The sequence below is a fragment of the Aptenodytes patagonicus genome, chromosome 6 (assembly GCF_965638725.1).
Source record: "Aptenodytes patagonicus chromosome 6, bAptPat1.pri.cur, whole genome shotgun sequence".
NCBI classification, from domain to species: Eukaryota; Metazoa; Chordata; class Aves; order Sphenisciformes; family Spheniscidae; genus Aptenodytes; species Aptenodytes patagonicus.
The window spans coordinates 68,367,605-68,392,374 of NC_134954.1; the positions used below are offsets into that span (position 1 = coordinate 68,367,605).

The window sequence follows — 24,770 nt, forward strand, 5'->3', positions numbered from 1 at the left end:
TCTATCTCCACTTTTTGCTAAACTGAATTGTAGAAGGTTTTTATTTTTGTGTTTCATTTGCAAAGTTGTAATTTCCAGTGGAGTTCAGAAGCAGCTCATGTAAAAACTTTGTCAGGCTTCTTTTCTAGCTGTCTAGGCAAAATTATAATTCTGTGGGGGAAAAAACCTGTTAAATGCTGAAAGCTACCAATGTTTTCAGAATAAGTGAAAAACAAGCCTCTGCTGGAATTGCTACCCTCGCGCTTAAGCTTTGTGGGCAGAAAACGGCAACTCGCATTTTTCTTTTTTCAGCTAGCTAGCGCTAGCTGGTTCCTCGGAGCAGTGGGTCCAACACAGCAGCATCACCTCGTCCTTGCAGTTTGGCGGACTGCACCTTCAGCTACCCAGGGCTGCCTGGCACAGTGTGGCTTGCCTGGGGAAGATCCCTGCTGAAATCAACGAGACTATCTTCTGATTTCAGAGTCTTTGTTTCTGTCTTACTAGAAATGCATGGTGCGTTTAAATATTATGCTTTGGGGAACAGTCAAAAGCATTTTTTTCCTTTTTAACTTCTTTCTTTAAGCTTTAGGAAACAGAGTAAAGCTGAAAAGACCATGCTGCCCTCTGCAGAGAGAATCGGCGCAGGCAAAAAGAAATGAGAGTCATGTTCTGGAAATCTGCAATTCTAAATGTACTTGACTTAGGATGTAATACAGCATTTTATTTTATTTTTGGCGAGGAAGGATGAAAACTGTACCAAACTCTTGTAAACTCTGCTGTGATTTAGATCATGTGCTTTGCTTTTTAGGCATAATATCGAATGTCTCACCATGGAGTCCGCAAATGATATTCTGGTCCCCTCTTTTGATGGAAGGAGGAAGCACTGTGTTTTCCAAGGTGACCTCTTATTGTTCAGCTGTGCCGGATCCCACCCCACCCACAGAAGAATCTGCCCCTGCAGAGACTATATTAAGGGGCAGGTTGCGCTTTGTAAAGACTGCCTATAGCAGCAGCAGCAGAGCTTCTTTTGAGTTGAGGACAAAATGTAAGTAGTTTTGAGAGGAGCTACTTACTACTTCCTGCACTTTTGTCCAGGTTTTTCGCTGCAGGCAGAGCTATCATTGCTGGGCAGAATTATCTACTAAGAGAGGAGGGATTCATAATAAACAGCTAACTGATCTTTTTTTCCTATAAGAACATTTGCAGTGTAACTCTTCAGATTCCTTCATCTGTTTGCGAAGAGAAATGAGTTTCATGTTCTACAGTGATTTGAAGATGACTGCACAGAATAGTTTGTAGAAAATTCCCAGACCCATCAAACGTCTTTTTTTTTTTTTTGTCGTTTGGGTAAAGTGTTTTCTATTTTTTTAATGAGTTGGGACATCCCCCGTCATGGTTAGCTAAAGGATCTCAACTTCATTCCAGTAGAAAATTGGAAAAAGTGTGCTTGAGGGAGGGGGGTGCAGGGGAGGGAGGACTAATATTTTGTTCTAGGTGCACTGTTTTGGGTACCGCTTTAGCTCGAATGGCTATAAAGTGGTTTACTTCACAAGAACTCGGAATCGCAAGATAGCTCTGTACCCTGTTATGGGGTTATCCGGGCCCAGTTCTTTTTTCCTTTTCTTTTCTTTTCTTTTCTTTTTTTTTTTAAATCTTTGTATACAACAAAGAATTGTCTGCATCACAGCCGCTGCATCGGAGCAGTCTAAACAGAGAGTATCATGAATGAGCAAATAGGCAGTTGCCAGCGTGTGACACATCATCTTGGTGACTCGACAACTGACTAGGGTTGTGGCATCCTTCAGTGTGGAAAAGCTACAAAAACATCCTGCCATTTTCGGAATGGACTTGTCGCAGTTTACTGGTCCCATTTAGAGAGTAATCCTTGGAATTTGCCCATGCTTCTGTTGTAGTCTGTCTACTAGAAATACTGTGTGAAGCAAAAAGTATTCAGCATCATTGGAGCAATATTATCGTTAGAGCCTCAGTTTGCTACGGCTTCCAGTAGTTAAAGTGTTGCTGAATGACATAGAAAGGTTAAACTAAGCTAACTATAATTATTGTGTGGTAGAAATGTAAAATGTCTTCATAACTAGCTAGGTTTTTAAAGAGAAATTTTTTGTGAAGAACAAGTAAGAGGAGACAAACAACTGCTAAGAAAAGCATTGATCAGTCTCGTGGGTTCTTTGATTGTTTTTCTGGTTGGGGGGGTGTTTGGTTTTTTGGGGTTTTTTTCTTTTTTAAACAGGCCCACCAGTTACAAATTTCAAAAAAAAACAATTCAAGAGTTTGGAATTCAAAGCAAACTTCATTTTTTTAGAGCAGCAAGTTGAATCTTCTAAAACCGCCTTCTTTTTACAGAGGTAATTTTTGTTATTTTCAGTGGAAGGTGGCATGCTTGACAGCACCACTTGTAGTCAGAAAGTGATATGCTAAGATTAGTGAGAAACAAATCTGCGGTATATTTTGAAAGCAGTCATAGTCTGCAGGTTTACAATTTGGACGTGCTCTGATCATACGGGAAAAAAACTCAGATCAACATGAAGGTTTTTTTCATAAAGATGAACAAGCGTTACCAGGTAATAGTGAAAAGCATAGGTATTTTAAATTTTCCTTCTTGGATATATCCGGTTGGTTCAGATTTTTCTTGTAACCGGCATTCATTATCTGTGTGTGAATATTGATGTATCTCTTGACCTACCAAAGACCAAGCAAGGGAAATGCTATTTAATCTTGGATACATCCTCAAGACAAGAGAACAGAACAGTATACATTTAAAGTTTCAATTTCAAAGCAGTGAATTAGCTTTCTCAAGGTTTTTGCTTCCTGCCTCAGCACTCCTGACGGTGTTATCCTGTAACGCTCCGTAACACTGCTGTGGACTACATGGGAACTTAATCCCGAGAGACTGTTGAGTATCCAAAAAGGGTATGTGGGAGCTGTTCAACAGCAGGGCCACCAGTAACTGGGTAGTGGTGATGATAAAATCGGCTGTATTTTAGAGTAATTCTCCAGAAACAGAACAGCTGGGTTCTATAATGGGAGGCAAACTTTCTGTATGAAAAGAAAACAAACACAGACTAGTATGAAAACCCTTACCGTTACCATAGCTCAGCATTTGCTTCAGTCAGCACAACTGTAGGTTGCAATAGTTTTAATACCCCAGAAAAGCTGGGGGAGGAGGATTGGAAATGGGTCTGAGCAGGCGCAACAATTCACTTTGTATTTATATCAAATACTCCCCGCATACCTGTGCATATTCGTGCAACTGGAAAATCCTGCGTATTAAAATATATACACTTATACCTGGTGCTGAAAGTAAAGGCAGCAGCAGAATTTGCCTTTACCCATTCAGCCTGAGGTTCTTCAGGCAGGAATTTAGTTTGGAATGAGATATCACAGAATTACATCAGAAACAAAGACTTGTATTGTGTGCACTTAAAGAATGCAAAACACGTAGTTTTTGCTGTAGTGTAATTCTTTGCTGTAAATACATACTTGCTTGTTTCCCCCCCCACTGTATAGTCCACATGGCATACTGCCTTCGATTTTGCCTCTAAACCTTTAAGGATGGGAGGGGTTTGGTATTTATTATTATAAGATTTTCTGGTCTAGTGCTTTGCTCAATGCTCAGTTTGCCTTTACCACAGCAGGGAGAGTCTGTTATAAGCTCTGTTTTTTTCATGCTGTAGCAGTGTTTCTTTCTAGTCTACTGAACTGAGTTACTGCATACTGGCAAAAATGAACCAGCAAACACCAGCGCCACTTGCATTTCAGCCAGGGACAGAACTTCTAATTCGGCTTCAGAATTGGTGGGGTGTGATCCCATTTCCACTGAAATCTATAAAGAAGACTCATTAATCTTAAAGAAAAAAGAATCAAGACCTATAATTTGATAGGCCTCTATTATTAATTTTAAGCTCTCTTTTCAGAAGAAACCTTACTTTTATGAAATACAGCTTCAGTCTAAATTTCTGTAAAAGGAGACTATCGTATGAGAACTGTAAGTGCATAAACTTTGTAAAGGTTACTCACTAAACCCGACATAGCACTCCCCCATCACATAGCAGTGTTTGTTCGTGCGTTGATAAATAAGTGAATCCTTCCGCAGGTGATCGCTCAGGCAAATCCATGTGGGACTATCTAAAAGTTTGACTGATTTACTGAAACGTATAATATATATCCACCTTTCAGGACAGAGGGCAGCCTTCTGCCCAAGTTCCACAACTATTTTCCTTCCTAATTAAAGACTAAAGGTGTAGTCCAATTATTGCACTTAAACAAGGATATTAGAGATGGGACTGTGCTACTGTTTCTCAGTCTGGCAGTAAAGCTTGCAGCTTCCTTTACTCAGAAATCAGGTTTTTGCATGACTTGCATTTGAATATATTGATTAGCGATGGATGGGAAAAAATGTCAAAAGTTGAATATAAAAACATTTTACAAGCTTTTAAACATATCTCTCATATCAAGACATTCTTTGTTTTAAAATTTTGTATTTTTGTATGTGACCTAGTTTTTTTTCAAAAATCTTGTTCCTACGAGATTAGAAAACTTGAGAGAAGCATTTACATATTTATTAAAATTAACATAAAAGGCTTGCCTTTGAAAGGTAAAGTTGGTAAATACACACTGTTTAAAAATGCCAATAAAAACCTCATTTATTTCATATATGCAAGTTGATTTGCACATGTATAAATAGAGTTGCTTTTTGCATTTTTTGCCTAGTTTCTATGTTTCTTTTTGTAATTTATAGTTGCAGCTGTGTGTTTGCTTGTTTATATCAGATTATGTTTCTCCTACAAATATTTAATGTTTATGTGCCTTTTTTTACTTTCTTTGGGGTTTGGATGGGTGTTTGGCATAGGGACACTGTCTGAACAAGTATAATGGAACACTAATTACAGGTAAAAATAGCGCTTGATGACTGTACAACTTAGCGGTATGAATTCTCAATGTTTTTAAGTAGTGGGGAAATCTGTTCTAAAACTGTAAGGTAAGGGTTAATGAGATAAAACTATAGTAATTCTTGCAAAACATTGCTTCTGCAAGCAAAATACCCTTTGCTGAATATCTGTAACTTGACATGAGAGCTCCTGCTGGGATGGGATGTCTGTTTAATGACCAGAGAGCAAACTAAAGCCGTTAGGAGACAATGCTAACAGAAAACTTCTAGAAACAGCCATATCTGATTTGATCAGCTGGAAAATTGAAGATCCACATTAAAGGTGGTGAGGTGTTGGTTTTCCGGATAAAGACGTCTGGACATGGAAGTGCACGGGGTGATTCTTGGTGTTACCAGGAGAATACAATCCTTTTATGATACCTGAATTTACGACTCTCAGTGGGGAGGGAACTCTGGATATTCATCTTATTGCAGATGTTTTTCTTTTTAATGCTACTACTTTTCTGCAAGAAGAGTATTTTGCAAAATAGCTGCTGACCAGGTTTCAGTTGGAGATCACAGAACGGGGTTGCGGACAGAGCCAGGACTCCGCATCTTCCCCGCTCCGCTCTGCTCCCAGCTACTCGTGCCGGCTTTTGCAACTTGCTTATTGACAAGCATTCAGACTTGCTGAAAGTTTCTGTTGATACCAGCTGCAAATTGGGTTATTAGCCGACGTCTTCCCTCCTCACTTAATCATGTACTACTACTATCCTTTAATATCCTAATTAATGGCCTTGGTTTATCCTTGCTATGAAAGACATGCCCTCCTCTCGCAAAAATGAGTGGCCTGTCTAAATTACAAAGGTGATTTATGAGTTTGCAGCACTTTTCACATAAACAAAACCCAAATTGCTTTCTCAGGTATGTATTTTGCTCATAGTACATTTCAGGACCAGATTTTGCTAGTAAAATAAATTAAATGGGATGAATCAGGCTGGATACAATCTCATCCAAGTCTAATTAACTTCATGACTCCCACTGGCTTCAGTGATAGCAGAACTCCTCCATTAATTTTTCTTCAAATTAAAAGAGCAGCTCTCCCTTTTTAATAAATATAAAGCACTGTATCTTACAAGATAAAGACCAAACGCTTGCAGGTTCTATTGTACACATATCAGCAACCAGTTTTGCTTGCTGTTACAGCATATATCATCTCTGACTAAGTTGCTGTTACTTATTATCAAAGTACCAGTTGAAGACTTGGTTAAATAGCTGTTCAGTCTGCAGTTTGGAGTTGGAGGGGTGGGGTGTTTGTTATTTTGTTGTTTGTTTGTTTGGGGTTTTTTTAAGAGACTATTAGTTATCCGTTTCCAACGTCACAGACTTTTTTCCAGGGGTGCTAACATTTTGGCATGGCTATTTCTTTGTGGTGTTCGCCCTACAGCTGCTATGCCTTCAACTTTCGACTTGCCATCTCCTTCCATTTGTAATTCTCCTTCGGTCCCATCGTTTTAGGGACCACTGTAAAGTCGAGGAGAATAATGCACTGATGTATGCTTGCAAGCATAAGATGTATGCTTGCGTTCAGGCTGAACAGGCCAGGGCAGATACGGTTTCACTGAGATACGCTTTAATAATACTGCTGTAAATGTAACAACAAAACATCCTGTTTTATGGGCAATGACTTAAATCTCGTCTTCATATTTTTAAGCAGCTCTGTAGGGTTTTTTTTTTAAATTAGTTTGTAACTTCTGAATATTACATTTAAATGGAATGTGTAAACAGCAAACTCTGTGTATCAAGTGTAAAATGTTTACTGTTGGAATGTGTTGAAAATACCAGAGGCTGAACCCCAGAACGCCTCAGATGTGAGGCACCGTTCACGTTCGTTCTTCCAGGAAAAAATGACGAAGTGCAACTGTTGCCAATGTGTCTTGCTTTTATAGGTGTAATCCTTTATATATAGTCATATAATTGAAGCCAATAGTATGTTTTAATTCAGCAGACCTCTCTCAACAGCACTAAGCCACCTACTTAGATTGTGCTTTATTTACCCCTTTAATAATGGGTAAATAAAATCAGGCCCTCAAAGTTTTGATAAAATGAGTAATAGCTCCACACACAGAAACTGCTTTAAAAAAATTCAGTAGTAGTCAAGTGAATAATACCCTTCTCTCTGCTGGGAAGATCGGTGCAGGTGCCCTTTGACTAAGGTGGGCTATGCATGGGAACAGAACGTGTCACCTTGCGTAAGGGCTTGCAGATCCGAAGCGTTGTGGACCCTGCTGTCCTCACGTTTCACAGCAATGATAACACGCGGCTGCTTCTCCGTACAGGAAAATACGTCTGTATTGCACTGCGCTGTCGTACTTGCAAATACTTGCAAATAGCCCTAGGTCAGTGCTGCTCCACTCGTGGCCGGTGACACAGTAGAGGCTCAGTCCTCCTCCAGGAGCCGGCAAAATCCTTGGCTTTAAGGAGAGCATGTAAATAACGCTACGGCATTTACTGGAGCCATCCAGGCACTCAGCAAAGTGCATGCAACACGTCCTGGCTTGGATTCCAGCAGCTGCAAAGTAGTTTGAAGTATCAAACAGGTACATGATAAATCGAGTCAAATTGCTGTCTGAAGGCAGTTAATTTTAATAGGGTTATACTGGGAACTAATTTATTACATTCATTAACGGGTCTGCTGCAGTACAGTGACTGTTGTCAGTGGGGAAAACCATTTTTAAGAAGTCGTGGTTTTATTTGGTTTTCACAAAGGAGTACAGCAGAGGAGGAGGAAATGGCAGTTTTTTACCAAAGGAAAAAAGAATAAATTTTATGAGAAGAGAAAAGTTACCCTGAAGATTCTAAGAGAGTTAAAAGAAAAATATAAGGGAATATTTACAAAGCTAATTTGAGCTTGGAGAAGTTGATCTCCCTGAGCTTGCTAGGCTGACTGTTGCAGGGAGGTCCTCCGGAGGGCAATCTGGGCAGCTCTTTGGGTTCTGGTCTGAATCATTCCCTGGAGGAGTCTCTCTCTCCGTGGGTGAAGGGGGTCAAAGTCTGAGTAATCCCTGTAGCACTGTAAATTGAAGAAAAACCTACTGAAACCTGTAAAAATAAAGTTGCTGCTTTTTGCAGATAATAGTTTGGAGTCAATGAGGGTTTTTATATGTACATGAGAACTTCAGGGTCAGGCTGGTACTATGTGTGTTTGGCTTGAATTCTCTCCTAAAAAAGGTTGATCCTTTGTTTTATTTAAATGGTTGTGTTCCACTATATTGCGTTCAAGCAGTTTGATTCAGAAAGAAGAGAACATGGTGGTTCAGATACTGTCAAGTTACTGGGGTTCAATAGGATGGGATTTTTTAAATTTTTTTTTTCTTAGAAAAGTAAATGTCTGTACTTTAATGGCATAGAAAAATGCTTTGTTTTCACTGTTGTAGAAAAAAGACTAGGGAGAACTTTATTTTTCAATAAACCTTTTTCTTGTGTGATTTGGATTTACGATTGCTTTGTGCTTAAATGGGAAGCCTGTGAGCTGCCATTTATCCAAATGCATCGGAGTGGCTTATCCTTGCAATTCTGCAGCTGGGCATTTCTGTCGCTGGCCCACCTCTTCAGAGGTGAGCATGAACAGTCCCATCTACCCACGTCTTGGCCATAAGAACAACAGGCAAGTAATTATCTTTTTACTGTGTTTTCTTTTAAATGCAAGTTGGATAATGGATAAAACCAAGGTTCATTTTAGGAGGGCAGTTTTGCCACAGCAGTAGTTAGGAATTCTTGGTTTCCTAGAAATTTCCAGCACACAAGGAAGACTGTGGAATTGCACAGTAGTAGCACACAGACATACAAGACTTGCTGGTGCAATACACTGCGGAGTTCAAAAACAAAAGCTATGTTGTGGTAAAATAGCAGCTTTAAAGAGTGTTTGTTATCTTTCAAGATGCAAGTTTAAATGCAAAGAGCTTGGATGGCTTGTGAAATATTTGCATGTGGAACAGGAGATCAAGCGTGGAACTCTGGACTATGTGCCTGCGTTGCTTCAGTCAGCATCACTCCCACGCCGGGTTGAGGTTTCAGCAGCTGGTGCTGCAGGAGCCACCACCTGAGAGGTGCCCCGGAAAGTCTCTGCCAAAACCGTCTGAGAGATGGTGACTTGTGTCTTAGGAGGAGTGGAGTGTGCATTCAGTGCACTCGATCGGTGCCACATTAAGTCACCTTGGAGGTTGTAAACACATACATCAAAGACGTACAATATAAATGTCCACAGAGTGAAACTTCTTACGCGGAACTGTCAGTTTATTTCAGCTGCGCCCATTCTGCTGAAAGGCTCTTTCTGCCCACCACAATTTTTGTCAGCCCAGCCAAGACTGAGGGAAGGGTCCTCTGTTGTCAGCTTCTGCTGGGAATTTTGAGAGGTTTCAGCGGAGGTGTGCAAGAGTAATAGAACAATTAATGCGGGAGCGGTCTGCAGTAGTAAAATGAATAGTAAAAAACTCAACCAACCAACCAAAATGAGACCAGGTCTTTTTTTAACTGTTAAAAAAATGTCCATCGGAAGCATAGGTGCTATGTGCTTTTTAAAACTACACCGGAGAGAAGCAACTCCTCGCTTTCTTACAACAATACCTTTTTCCAAGATTTTTGTATGTTGGGTTTGTGTCTTTTTTTTCTTTTTTTTTCTTTTTTGTTTTAGAATGTGGCTACACCTAACCGAGTAACGTTAAAATCAGAATAGTGCAGAAGCCAGTAACTATCAACTTGGGATCCTTTTTATTCTCCCTACCCCAATTAATGACACACAACACTGGTAAGCAATAGCATAAATAAAAATGTCAAACTGAAGTGGGACGGTGAAATGCCTGCAGGTTGGGAGAGGGTTGGTGACTTGGGTTTGGCTATCCGGTTGTCCAGTCTATTCACTAGCCAGAATTAGGGAGTCTCGTGCGCCGTGGCTACACGTGATGGTTTTCTGCTGCGCATTGCTGGCGGTGCTTCTGCAATGTTGCAATGAAACACTACTGTTTCAGTGAGGTGACATACGTGAATATCCTTCACCAGTCCCCCCTTTTGATGGGTGTTTCCTTGGCACGTCACCTCAGATTAAAATGGGTGAAAATATTGTTGGTTCTGTGTTGCTGTTCAACACACCACAATTCCCAAATGTTTCCTAACATCAAAATGAATTAGTGGAGGACACTGCTCGTTCGGTCCCTTGTTCTGGTTATTTTTGGAAATGTTTTCCTTCCTGTTTCATTCCCCTAATTATTGTTCAGCTTTGACATTATAAGGAGACATCTGTAAAATGGTGAGCAGCTGGAGTCACATGTGGGCTGTGTTGCTGTCACATAATGGAAAAAAAAAAAGTATGAAAATTGGAGCTTGGAATAAAAAATACACACACCATGCAACTGTGCTGGAAAGATCATTGGGGGAGCTTAAATACTAAATACTTCAACTCTCACACACTTAGACGGGTTTCAGTTAAACTCCATCTGGTAGAGTCCACAGATGGAAACATTTTGCTGGGACTTTGTGTCGCTCTCAAAAGCCTCACCTCCTGCTGACGCTTCCTCTTCAGTGTGCAAGAGACAGAGCATCCCAGTTTACTGCCTTATGATGCCCCGTATTTATGTTTACACTTGTCAGGACTTGCACATTTTATTATTTTACTGATTATGGAGATTGTATTTAACTAAAATCCTGGTAGCAAATGTTTGCTGCCAAAAAATTGAATATTGTTTGCACCAAGCAGACTCCAGCTGTTAAGTCTCACTCTGTGTCCTGCTTTGTCTTGTGGACCCTTGGCTCGGAGGTCTTTCCTCCCAGGAGACTTGCTGCAGGACCTCGGAGCGCTGGCTGGCTGAAGGCATCTGCCTCGTGCATTTGTGAGCACACTTGTGAGGAGGGAAACTTCAAAGCGGAAAGTGCTGGACAAAAGTGCTGAAACAGTAACATCACCTCTAAAGAAAATGTGCCAAGGTATGAGCCTCTGGTGTTTTCAGCAAGTAACAACTGTTGCTTGCAATGTAAGTAAGTAATCGGTACAGTGGAGCTTTGAAGTGAAAGCCGCTAAATCAGTGGAGACCCCTCTTAGCTTTAATTTCCTCCCCGCCTCCATAGGAGGGAGGAATCAATGATGTGATTTGCCCAAGGCCACGCTGCAGGCTCGGATTCTGCTTGATGGGTTGGCCCTGGTAAAAGGAGGTTTGTATTTGTTGTCACTTGGCCATTTTAGAATAGGTGTCACCTTTACTCCTACTTCTTGCTCTGTGGTGAGGTGAAGGGTGACAGTTCTGTAAGGCCTGTGTCATGAAGAGGTGCGTTCAGAAGAATACCGGGGTTGGTGGCAACAGCGTTAGCTGACAAAATGGGATGTCTCCTAGTTACTTGCCAAACTGACTTAGAAGAGAGTAGCCCTTCTGTGCAGGCTTTGGATAAAACGTACTTTCAGCCTCCCTGCATATGAGTGTTTTTGTTGGTGCCTGTGTCAGTCTCTGCTGGACCTGCACACTGGGGTTCTCCAGCTCTTCTGCTGTCGCATGCTCCCAGTGAGCGGGCTGGAGGCTGCCAGAGGAGCAGCTGTGCTGGCCAGAGTGAGTAGCACCAAACAGGTAAAAGTAAGAACCTTTCAGTGCTGCCTCAAATACCGATCTTGTGGCTGAAAGGAAAACATCAGCTGCCAAACGTGGGAGGAACAGGAGAGGGAAATATCTCTGGGTTGTCTGCTATTTCATTTAATTACGCTCTCCAGTTGCGTAACCTGGACCTACACACCAGGCCGCAGGAATGTGTTTTTGTGTGCTGCTCCTGCTTCGTTACTGGTCCTCGATAAACACAGCCACAGGCTCGGTGATGGGCTTTGTCACAGCACCACTTGGTGGCAGTGCACCTAACACCGACTAGCAGCAGACTCTTGGGAGCAGTGGTAAGATATTACAGGTGCTGTGAGCACAGCAAAACACTTTCCTACTTGCAGGCTCTGGATGGGACATCTACACGAGTCCATGCGTCCCAGGGATAATCTCTGGTCAGGTAGCTTCAGCATTTCCTTATCTCTGGTGCTGCAGAGGCAGCTTGCTGCTATCGTGGCCACCTGTTTAATACTCCATCCTCAGAGACTTCAAAAGAAAATGGGTAGTAAAGACGTTTCTTGAGTATAAATTTGACTGTCTAGGGAAAACACATTGCCAGGTTGGGAACAAACATTCCTGCTTCGTGTATTATTAAGGCTTAATATTTGCCTGGTGACCTAGCATCTCCATGAGCTGGCCCACAAAAAGGGATGCCGGAAACGTCTACACTTTTTCCCAGGCAGCTGGGACTGCAGCAATGCAAATGGTATTGTTAGCAGTGAGGAACTCTGCGGTACCTTCCCAAGTGCAGGTATACCTAGAGCTGAGTTTGCCCACGTCTGAGAAGCTTCTTGTCTGGGGTCTTTGCTTCAGGTCCATTTCGGGAACATCATTTTCAGCAAGGAGCTTCTTTTGAGACTCTGTTTTTCCACCATGGTTGGATCATGCTTATTTATGGCTTGCCTACTATTGCTAGGAGTGAAATGCAACTAAATCAGCAAGGGATGTTAGTCTAGCAATTTCTTGATGACAATCTGGCTTCAAAAAATCTGGCTTTTAGCTAGAAATGGAACTTTATCATTTTCCATTATTAAAATACACTTCATGGCTACCTGGTGTATGCGGGGCATGGGGTGGGATTCAAGACTGCAGCTGGTGTAATCCTTACTGTCAGAGTTTTTGGTAGCTTCCTTCTCTGCAGAACAATATGGCCAAGTTCAAAGGATCTGCTCAGATTCGTAGTCATTTGCAGGGATTAATTTGCAATTCCGAGTTTGGCCTGACTTTAATAAGTGTCAGTTTGCAGTCTCTGTGCTGGCCAGTGCTGTTCCTTGTACGAACACTGAAGCTCCTTCCCTGTGTCCTGTGCACAACAAAGAGCATTTGGCAGTGCTGTCACGCTTCTACAGCCTGTGATCACCAAGCAAAATATTATGTTGGCCAGTGCCAAGTTCCAGGTGATTAGTCCAAGTGCTTTTGAGCTATTTCAGCTTTTGAAAAGCCCAGCTTAGCTGGAAGCACACTTGTTATCTCATAGTTAGAAAAATCAACTGGCACAGACATTTAATAAAGCAAAGTAATACAGAAAGTTACCTTTGAGGGTGGCTGGCTAGGGCAGAGTGTCTCAGTAAATTGGATGAGCAGTTACTTTCTTTCCTATTGTCACGTACCATACAAAGTCTCCCTGACACTAGCCGGCTTCATCAGCATGTATTTGCTTTCATTTCCGAGTATCATTATTTCCTGGTCTTTCTTTTTCCTTTTAAGGTCTTTTTCCTTTTATCCTTTTAAGTATCACAAGTATTTCAGTTATTTTCTTGTATTTACCTGCTAATATCAGAAATGCTTTGAAGCACCTGTGGTAACTGAAAAGTTTCTGCAATTAGTTTAAATTAATCTGATAAGAAAAAGTATGATTAACCACATCTCCTTTTCAAAGGCTAGGCAGCTGGAGTCTGTACTTACACACATCCCCTAAGAGCATTCTGGAGTTCCAGAAAGAACTGTGCAACTTCATTTGCTCAGCGTTAAGCTTTGCTTCATGCATGAACACACCTGCATAGTCCTGTGCTCCTATATACATTTAACAGAATTATTTAATGTTGGAGCTGGGTGTTGGTCTCAATGATGTCCTACATACTTGCAATGGTCTAGGACTTCTGTGTTGCAAAGGTTACATCAGGAGTTAAGTACCTTGCCACAACCAATTACACCTTCTCACTTTCCTGCAGAAGCAGTCGGCACTGGCCTCTCCTACAAACAGGCTGCGGGAGCGCATGGCCCTGCGGGGCAGCACTTTTAGCAGTTCCCAAGTGTCATTCTAACAACTAGCAATGGGACTGGAGAAGTAATAAAGCCCCTCGAGAGGCGGGAGAGGGTAAACAGTACTAATAAAACTAACAAAACCGTGAAATGTCTAATATAGCTATGTTCAGGGTCTGGTTCTATGATGCTGAGGCTGAAGATGTGCGACCAAAGCTAGTTAATCAATGAGGAAATATCTGTTCCACAGCTCACTTCATGGAACTATGAGTTAGAGAAGAAGCATAGTGGGAAAATATCAGGACTAAGCAAAAGCGTAACAAATTAGGAACTCGTGTAGGAAGAAGGGGTCTTGGGGTGGTATTTGATATTTAAAAATTCACCTGTGATGAGTACAGTGACAACTCCTGTACTTTACAGTCTTTCTGGAGTCCTTGCTGAATGCATTTATGAAGCAGGTCCTTTGTCTTGTCAAGCATTGTACTTATTTGCATCTTACTGCTGAGTGACACGATGATCACTAACATCATCCTGTGACAGCAAGGCACAAGCAGCATCAGCTCTGATGATAGCAACAATATTATAAAGTTTGCATACAAATACTTATGCAAACTTAATTGATCCAAAATATGTGTAAACAAACTATAGCAGCAAAACAAAATTCATTTTGCCATAAAGAATTATCTGTTTCAAGCAGAACTGTCATCTTTCCAATATTGTGCACCTCATATAGGCACTGTCAGGTCAGTGAAACCCTTGGGTGGTCTCTTCCTACAGATATCATTTGGTGTTGGCTTTTACTAAAGATCCTTAAGGATCTGGCTGAGAACTTGCTAAGTGACATATGATGGGAAATACAGTTTTAGCATCACAAGGCACCAGTAAAAAACCCAGTGTCCCCACTGTACATCAATCACTGAACAGTCTCATTGTACATCTGCTCTAGTTTATGTAGTCTATTGTCGTCTGCTTGGCTACTTGGCTACTTACCAGGCTCCTATTTCAAACTCGACAGTGGACTGTCTATTTTTTATCCACCTGTGATAAACAGAAGCAACAATACTGGTTCTGTGCTGTGAAAACCAACCTGGAACATATAAAATAAAGAGAAAATGGATATAGCCAGAGAATCCAGTTTAATAGGCTGCTATACAGGAAGACTTTGTTCTATGATACATTCTGGAAATAGTTTTCAAATGTAACTTACAGATACTGTATAAAATAGATACCGGTTTTATTGATTATACATCAAGATTCTTTGATAATTTAACCCGCTATTAAGTAATATGAGAGATGTGTGATGGAAGGTGAGCAACACTTTACAGGACAACCTAAATCTAATAAATAGATCTGTATCTCACCACCAGATTGAGCCACTGCTGTGCCGTCGTCAGACTACAGAGCAACCACAAAGTCACACACGCTGGTACATCTGCGTATAGTATAAGAGAAGATGAAAATCCCACTCCTCAAGCGGCTCCTCTTCCTTGCACAGCTTTTTGGCTTTGGTCTGTACAGTAATACTGTGTGTGCTTGTTTGGTCCATGCAAAGCTATGAACAGTGTCTCGTTAAGAAAAAAATAGAATTTAAATTGAAGAGGTATAGTTTCAGTTAATTTAGGATTAAAATGAAGTATCTCTCTGATCACAGAAAGGTTTGTACCTGCTCTTTCCGTGCGTCTATTTGAATGGGGGGGAGGAAGTAGCTACTTAAGTGTTTTAAGCAACACAGCTCTCGGTGTCCAGACTCTATGTAGGATACTCTGTTAGCCGAAGAGGTTAGCAAGGATTGTACTTCTGTTACAGCACGTGTTTGGGAAAATACAGGCCAGAGGGAAAAAAAAAACAAGATCTGAAACTGGCACTTCTTTACCCACAGGCTTATCACACCATTAAGAACACTTTCACTCTGGAATATACAACATGGCAGCTGGGTTAAAACTGCAAACTGCATGTTTTCTATTGTCACAGGAATCAATAGCATACTTGAAAAAAAAAAAAAATGCTGCTGTTTTGCTGAATTGCAAGCAGTGTGCACATATGCCAGTTTTACAGAGAGATTTCCCATTAAAACATACTTCAACAAAAACAGACCACGGGAAACAAACTGCATATTTAGTAAAATACCATTGGCACCACTTGCCAAAATGTACGATGCTGTAGTTTTACAGTCCTGACAGAGGAGAGGGTGTGATCTTCACTCAAACATTTCATAATGGCGCGTTTGCCTTACACGGGGTATCATATCGATAAGCAACCTGGAGAGGAAAGCACAAGGGTGTTGATGCAGAGACACAGGAAAGCCCTGGAACTGGGGTCTTCTCTTTACTTATAAATATTATTTTATTTTATGAATTAAAAAGAACTCAGAGGTAGTAACAGCCTTATCTTGCGTTCTCCTGATCAGAATTAATTCCGCCCCACAATTAATTCTGCCCAAAAGGGAGTGTAAAACAAACTGTGTGGAGAGGGGCTCTCCTTCAGGAAGCTCGGATGCACGGCTGCATTGAGAAACTGAAATGCACAGCAGCAGCCACTTCTGGCTGGAGAAGCCATGGAGGGATTAGTGGGAAAGGGACTGTTGTAGCAACCTGTGTCACACCAGGCTGCTGTAAGAAGTTATCTACCAGCAGAGGAGAATTGCAGTAGTTTCACAAACTGTAAAATCAGGTAGTTGCCGAAACAGAATTTAGTTTTATCCTTCATTAGCCTTCATGCGTCCTGGTGACACAGTGGTTGAGCGCACTGTCAAGCAGACTGATGTAGGTAGCATGAGTTTCAGTGGCTGTACAAAATGTTTCTGATGCTGTTTGGTATGTTTAAATACTTCTGTATGGATTTGCCTCTACAGTTTTCCAGAACAGTTAGTTTTACAATGGAAATAGTGATTATAGCGATTTTTCCAAGAATGGCATTCCCCATTAAAATGTTAATTTAAGTTTCCAAGTTTAAAAAAAACCCACACAGCTTCCAGATGACGGCTTACTGCAGCCTGGCCAAGGTCTGCTTCTCAACAGGCACGATTCCAATTAACTAAGATGCTACACCTCCCCTTTCTCTTATGGCAGAAAGGGGGATAAAACGCAAAACCCTTAGTTAGATTCCATGCAGCCAAGGGAAATCATGGCAGCAATGAAGCACACGGCAGAGCTTCATTTGATTTTATTCTATTTCTGGTGTCGTGAATCAATAAAGCATCTTAAAATTCAATAGAAACAACGTTTGAAACACGACTGGCTAACCTTCAGTTGAGAAGTTGCTATAGGGTAGGGCTAGGATGAAAATCGCTAGCAAGATCATTCTTTAAACTTGGGCACCTTACCTTTAACCTAGACTTTCTTTGGAAAAAAGCAGTGCTTAGAAAATGTGCCACAAAAGCAACAGGGACTGGTTTTACCCAAGATTTGTGGTTATTTTTCAAATATTTCAAACTTTGTATTTCCAAATTCAGGTATACAAAAGTCTTCTAAAATTATTCCAATTTCTTTTTAAGTCCTGGCTTCCTTCCAACCAATGTGAGACACACAATCTTTTATCCCTTTCCACACACTCTGCTTCAATATTGGCAGCTAGTCTAATAAATTCCAGTGACTGATTTTACTGGAGTTATAAAAGCCTTTAAGAGCTCTGGCTTACTACATTAAACAGACAGCCCATCTGCTGTACATACTGAAATACCTGCTAGCGGGAGATACTCACTTGATTCCATAGGCAAATATTGTAAGTCCAATTAAGACTCCTATACTGCCATCCAGATACCAGACAGAAGAATTGTGTTTAAAAACTTCTGCACTAAGAAGGATGGAAAATCCCATTATTCCACCTACAAGAGAGTTGAAACCTAGAAGGGAAAAAAAAATAATTAAAGGAAGAACCAAATCTCAAGGAATTTGCTTTAACCATCTCGCCTAAGAAGAGGTAATTATTATAGTTAGAACTTCAAAGGCCACTTCATAAGGTACCCAAAGGCTCTTACTTTCTCTGAAAAGGAGCAAACTGGAGCCCAGTATACCCAAGGAGCTCATGAACAGGAAAATGGTTTTGCACAGTAATGTTTCAAAGACCTTCTCTTGAAGCTTGTTACCCCATCCCACCATATATTTATTTACAGGTACTTGGCACTATAGCTTAGAGCTGCATACGCTGCTGAATGCATTAGGGAAGACATACAGCATAATCCTAGGAATATTTTCCATTTGTGCCTTAGACATATCACAGGAGCTTCCTATCTATTATTCACAATTTTTATGAACATCCTTTTAGATTCCTCTTTCTTTTTTAAACCCTTTCTCTTTGTCTCCAAGATTGTCCCTTCAAAATTCTCCCAGAGCTCTTGGAATAATTAATGCCATTTTTCCTTCAACTCTTGTTTGATTGGTTATTGTTTTGGGGTTTTTTTAAGTCATCCCTTGTGTTCATTTTTTCCCCCTTTTTCTGATTTTTTTTTTTCCTCAATAACCCAAAAGACATCACTGTTGTTCTACAAAAAAAATGTCACTGATAATGCAATCATTTGGTAGATACATATACTATTTAACCTAGTTAACAAATGAAAAATCAAACCTAAAATATTCTATATTCCTTGGTGAGTCAACTCTAGTCAGCTGCTGCTTATAGTACTTAGCCACTTTTTTCCAATTCCCCATGACTGCCAACAGCCACACAGATGACACTTACGTATTCCTGAATGTCTCCTTTGATCCAGACCTCTCACATCCAGTCCTTACCTAAATCATGTTAAGTCTTTCTGAAAGATGTAGCTAAAAATTGACCTTTCCTAGGTACCCTACAGCTGAAATGCTTGTATAAACCATGAATAATTTGATTAAGAGTCACCAGATCCCTGTCAGTGGGTACTTCAATGCAAAGGAAACCCTGGCATGGAAAAGCACGTGCTACTTAGCAAGTCTGCAGCAGAACGGGGCACACAAAAGTTTCAGACTTTTAGCCCTGCAAAGAAAAAGGGGTTGGGGTTTTTTTGGACTGTGGCAGTGCATTTTACAATTGGCACAGGCGTTGCATGTAAATGCCTGATTATTGGATTAATTGTACCAGTACAGTTAAACCAATATAGACACAATTACTCTGTCAACACTCTAGTCTAGAAGAATCCTGATCCTTTTTTATTCCTAGGCAATATAACTTATACTGCTAATACATGTCGATGAAATATATCATGTGTATGTGTATGTATAAAGAACATATAAAGAATATTAAGTATAAATTAATTAACTATGAATTTAAACCAGTGTTACTTCCCCTGCTCCAGCTTAAGTCAGAATCCATCAGCATGATACGCAAAAGGCAGGAATGACACATTTTCTTGCCCTTATTGGTTGATGGTTCCAAATGATCTAAAAGCTACTTACAAAGGAAATTGTTTTCTCTTCCTGACTGTCACTCAGTCAAACCTTTCTTTGCTGATGTGGCAGGAAACCATGTAATGGCTGCAGGTATTCATCCAGACACCATGTTCCGTGCATAAGGCTAGCACAGGAAAAAACAGGTGGCTAAATCTGGGAAGGAAGAAGGTATCTAAAACCTACAGGAAGGTTGGCTGACATCACCTAACTGTCACATATCTGCATTCGTCCTCTGAGATGTTACAAAATTCAAGATAGGAAATGGCTGTTTTTACTATGCCAAAGGCCATGAGCTTTTGCTATAAACAAATTGTATAAATAACATTTTGCCTTATTAGGATTCATACATTTAGGCTTTAAAGAGATATTGTTGTCAAGCCCTACCCTAAAACAAAATTATTCTTAAAAAAAAAAATCGTTATTAGAGGTTGACATGTATGAGAGAGAGTTTGCTGTTTTGAAAATAAACCTATTTTTCAGGAAGAAAAATGTATGCTCTTGTTACTCAAAACAGTTTGTTGGTCTACAGCCAGTGATCGCAGGAGGTAAATTAGCAGGAAACAGAAAACACTAAAAAAAGATACGCAAGGGAGTGCTAAATCTGTCTCAGCTGCTGAATCACACTGTCTCCTCCTGATTGTTAATAAATCAAGTATATATGTAAATATATCTTGTGAAAGAAGATATTTAACCGCACATGGTAAGATCAGCCTCCTACATTTTCTATAGTTCTGAAGGAGAGAAGAGAGAGATAGAAACCAGACCGAGGTAATTGTATACTTTATTCCCTAATTTTTTTAATCAAAGAATGAGCAATCTCCAGCTCAGAAGCAATATAATTAGCACGAGGATGTAATTATGGGAGAAGAGATTTCCGTGTCATACAGGAGACCAGTTCAGAGCTAGAGTTATTCAGGAATTTTTCAGCAAGTATTTTGTCTGAAAAAACTGCTCTGTTTCAAAAACAAGCTACATTTTTTAAAAGGGAGGGTTAATCATTTGCCTGCCTCAACACAGTTCTGAAACAGTCAACATGTCCCACTTACTTACACTCGGACAGCAGAGGAAGTCAGACTCACTGGTCTGTAGTTCCCAGGATCCTTTCCAGAATCCTTTTTGCAGGTTGGAGATCTTTTTGTGTCAAAATGTCTAGGGTGGCAGAGTCCATAGTAAAGAATAAGATCACTGAATACTGCTGTTTTGATTCCTTTTTTGCCTATTTTGTATTTAAAATATAAATACTCATGAAGTATTTCTATAAGTGGGACGATCTAAAATACAAATACTCATAATATGTGTTATCACACATCACCAAAAAAATTTTGAATATGCTTAAATTACTTAAAATAAAGCAATTGTATGTATCCGTAGAGTAAGCTGAAAATCGAGTTTCCTTAAAGTGAAATCTTTAGCAGAGTAAAATAATTTATGTACCACAATCCATGAATCATTAACACCCTGCCATGCATGTTTACAGAGCATTTCAAACTGTCTTGGCCTTGCAGATAAAATCTGGTAGAGATTGCATGGTGAAATCACCACCACTGTGTCCTTACTTGTTGGCAGAGTAGATCCCCGTGGCTTTCTGAAGATTCACAAGCTTGAGCCTTGTCAGTAAGAGGCGTATCTGAACCTACCTTTAAACATACCTTTAAAAACAGCGACGGTCAGGCGCTACACACCTGAGCCAACAGAGTAGTGGCAGTGAGGTCTCCTAAGGATACAGCGGATGAGATTCACCTTGTGACAAACTCCAGCAGGGCCACAGGAGTGTAGGGCAGTAGGCAGGCCAAGGCTTTGTTTTACACATGCGATGCTCAACCAGCTCTACTGAGTGGCAGGAAAAGCACTACGGTGGCAAATTACATCTACAGGGGGTATGTATGAATGATGGTTGTGATTCCTGCTCAAGGCAGGGCGGCGTTTGCTGCAACAGACTTGCTTCGTTTTAACTATAGGGATGAAATTGTTTACTAGGCATAGGCAGCGAGGATAGATGTGACTTAACCAAAGCTATATAAATTGGTGTCATATCCCCCCTCTGTAGTCAAACCTCTGACTAATACACACCTAATTTATTATATGCTCTACCTCTAACTCTCTATTATTGCTTACTATCCACACATTAACTGTTTGACTTCTACCAGACACACATAGATACCTCATCTGAAATGGGTAAGAGGCTAGTGGTACCACAGACTGTTCTAGGGCTTTGGTGCTTTCCCCCCCCCCCCCCTAGTGGCCATCTTATTTCGATGCTCTTTCACAGCTGTCATCGTGCAGGGGTCACTCATATCCTCTCTGTCTACAGCATTCCCTGGAAGAGTCTACAAATGCAACAGGATCAACTTCACACTCACCATCGGTTATCAGCGCTCTGCTTGTAAGGACCTTTCCCAGCATAAATTTGATTACTGCCAAGACAGTGCAAAGGATTCCACTTAAAATGGAGACACTATACAGAAAATCATCCTGAAAGAAAAGATGTCAGACATTAGTATGTCTTCTGGTCGTGTCCCATATATTAAATGACAAACAGTACTAGTTATTGTGCAGTTATTTGTGCCACTGAAGTATACAACCTGAGAAAAAGATTTCCTGAGTTATGACTTCCATGACAGCTGGTGCTCATTTTGCTTATCATTTTGCCATCTGTAATTGCTTTTGCAAACATAATTACTGACAGTTCCAAGCAACAAATTTTGAATTGACCCAAACTCCTCAGAATCAAGAGGTTATATACCTGCAGGACTGACTGCAGACTGCCTAGTAGTCCAGTGTCTAATGCAATCGGTAATGAAGTCCCCACATACAGGGTAAAGGTTTGAGAGTAGAATCCCACTTACCAGACCTTTGTTGATTTTTGGTGTGAGAAATAACCATTTAATATTGTTTCTGATTCTGCGCTTGCTTTGGGTTTGTTTCATTTCCTTCTTCTAAGGTAAAGTCTGGTCCAAGCTATATCCGTAAGAGTTTTGCTACTGCTGTGCAAAGTCAGGTTTAGCTCTTTCTTAGAAAACAAATTTTCCATGGACTTTCATTTCACAGCTACAGAAATATCCACATTGCTTAATTTGAATGTATAACATGGGCTCCCTAGGCTCCCTCAACAGAAAGCTGCGTGTCTATGTAGGGCAAATAAAAGTAATTAATTGTTTAACATACATTCTCTAAAAGGTCATCTGGAGGCACCTACCTCTTTCTCCTGACTATTTTGTGTTTGGTTGGGGTGGGAGGAAACACCCCCGGGCACTGAAACACCTGCATTGCAATAAGGTGCCTAAAGGGAGTCCCTGTGCCTTCTCCCCCTGAGGTACATCAGCCCATAGGCTATGCAGAGAAACCCAAGCGAGCTCTTAGCATGCTTGCCTGCCATCTAACCACAGAGCTTTGAAATAGATTAATAGAAGCTTTAATTTAAGCTGTTGCAACATCAGTACAAATAAAGGAAATAGCAAGAATTTTTTTTTTTAGTCTGCAGGTCTAAGTGGGCCAGTGCCATTGGGACCTTGTTACTGATTAAAACACTGGCAAAAATCCCCATTGATAGTAAACATTGTCATGATGATTCATCATCAGCTCCATCCATTTTCATTATTTTAGCAGCAATTCAAAACCCAAAGAAATCAAAAAATGTTTTTCAAAGCTGCTTAGGAAGATACTGGGAATTAGATTACTGGTATAATGTACTCACATCCCTAAATAAATCATTCAATATATTTTTATACAATTTTTTATGTCATATAATTTTCGAAGTCTACTTCATTCACTCTCAGTCATGAGCTCATTCTCTCTAGTCCTGGTACGATATTGAATATTAAGACAAAATGCACTGAGGGAAAGAAACTAAAATAGAAGCAGTGAGAACAAAGAACTGAAGCACTGGGTAAAGGTAGGATAAAAAGCATTTATAAAACTATTCTAACAAAATGACTAGAAAATACCCAGGCAATTTTGGAGTGCTAGGGAAGGACTAAGGAAGGATTGGGAATATTTGCTTGCTGTCAGCCTAACAAGGAAAGTTGGGAGTTTTCAGAAGATCTGAAATGACAACAAAGCTCCAAAAGTCTGGATAAGCTTTGCAAAAAGCACTTGAAATTTGAGATCCTTGTCAAATTCATGCCTCTAAATTTCATGCATCTTTCTCAAAAATGTATATTCACCATGCCCAAAGACTTACCTTTGATAGTCCGACAAATTCTGATTATTCTTGAGATTTTATCTAATCTCATCTAATATTTTATTAGAGATTTTATGTAATATTTAATATACAGCATATGTGTGAGACTTCAGAATAATCTGAAGCAGAATGATATGCTCCATCAACATAGCCACCTCTACCCCAACCTGCCGAGTTAGCATTCAGAGTGCCGTTCCCATACTATCAAACAGAATGTGAGCTTCCCATAGACGAGTGAGTTTGGGTTTTACTTTAACCCAGTAACAGTAAGTGTGGCAAGCAAACCTGCTTGTGATGCTCTCAAGAGCATGAAGGCCCCTCCCTCACTAAAAGGCGAGTGAGGAGGGGATGAAAAGAGCAATGCAGAGAGATGTACAAACTTGATGTGCTCTCAGCCATGCACAGGCCAGTGGCTAGCCCCAGCTTTCCACTGGCAACGTGTGTTGGGTGAGTGCTCAATGGCGTAACCAACAGTTCAACACCGTGTTTCTCTTGCATCTCACTTGCCAATGCTCAATGACTACATGAGATCTCTTCTTTCATCTTCACCCCACAGACTCTCCAAAAACTTACTGATAGCTCCCAGGCATCCCTACCTCTTGTCTTCATCTTCCTCCTCAGCAAAGCACAAGCTTTGTCATTAGCACAGAACTGAATGTTGTAGACCCAGTGGAGGTGACAGCATAAATTACTTTGCTATCAAAAGTTATGTTACTGTCAGCCTTGGGCTGACAAAATGCAGATTTCCTACACCTATAAAATTCTTGGGGATGGACCTGCAAACAATTACAAATTCACATAGTTTGGAAAAAACTACAAATCCCAATACAAACAATTTTGAAAATTATTGATACAGATGTTCAAAAGTCCAAGTATTAATTCAGAACCTTGAAAATGTTATGCCTTATTCCCTGTGTTATAGTGCAAGATTTCATCCTGTGCATGGCACCTTATTTTGAGCTGGTTTGGTTTTTTTGCGTCACAGCATGTACCATAGATTTTTGGGGGGAATTCAGTTTTTTTCCTGCATGTGTCACTAAACTCACGGTATGTGGGAATGCATCTTGCCATTTGTTCCAGCTATACGGTTGTAATCAAAATTAGTCTAGCCACAAAATTAGTCTAGAATCCAAGAATTACTTAAATGTGATATAGATTTCTGAATCAACTCGTGAAGTGAATTAATGATTCAGGAACCAGAAATTCTTCATAAGTTTGGTGGTTCTTTTCACTGAATCACAGAAGACAAGCTCATTTTGTTGCTAATACTAATCCAATAACCACTGGTGATGCAGAAGACCTGACAAATCCAAGCTCCTTTGTTATCACAGTGGACACAGAAAGGGAAGAAATTAAAAAAAACTGCTCTTAATGCAAAAGCCTCAGCAGTTTCTTGCTTTAGACTGTGCCAAACAGATTTTCAGAAGACAATATTCCTTTTTATCTCTCTAAACTGCTAAATCTAAATAATAGCTAAAATCACGATCTCCAGTTGTGTGCAGCTTTTCGCAACAGCCACGGGGAGGCAG

At 40.4% G+C, this 24,770-nt stretch overlaps 2 protein-coding genes across 3 annotated transcripts in view; one reads left to right on the forward strand and one right to left on the reverse strand.

Annotated features, from left to right (window-relative positions):
* MGAT5 (alpha-1,6-mannosylglycoprotein 6-beta-N-acetylglucosaminyltransferase) overlaps positions 1-8,349 on the forward strand; it is a 144,335-nt gene extending 135,986 nt beyond the window's left edge. For both annotated transcript variants that reach the window (XM_076343067.1, XM_076343068.1), the window contains exon 17: positions 788-8,349. In XM_076343067.1, coding sequence (XP_076199182.1) covers positions 788-986 — 199 coding nt within the window. In that variant the 3' untranslated portion in view covers positions 987-8,349. The remainder of the gene's footprint in view (positions 1-787) is intronic.
* Positions 8,350-14,815: 6,466 nt separating this feature from the next.
* Positions 14,816-24,770, reverse strand: part of TMEM163 (transmembrane protein 163) — a 113,281-nt gene continuing 103,326 nt past the window's right edge. The window contains exons 6-8 of the mRNA XM_076343073.1: positions 21,422-21,533; positions 17,398-17,539; positions 14,816-15,956 (exon numbers count right to left, since the gene is read on the reverse strand). Of these exons, the coding sequence (XP_076199188.1) occupies positions 15,896-15,956; positions 17,398-17,539; positions 21,422-21,533 (315 nt within the window). The 3' untranslated portion in view covers positions 14,816-15,895. The remainder of the gene's footprint in view (positions 15,957-17,397; positions 17,540-21,421; positions 21,534-24,770) is intronic.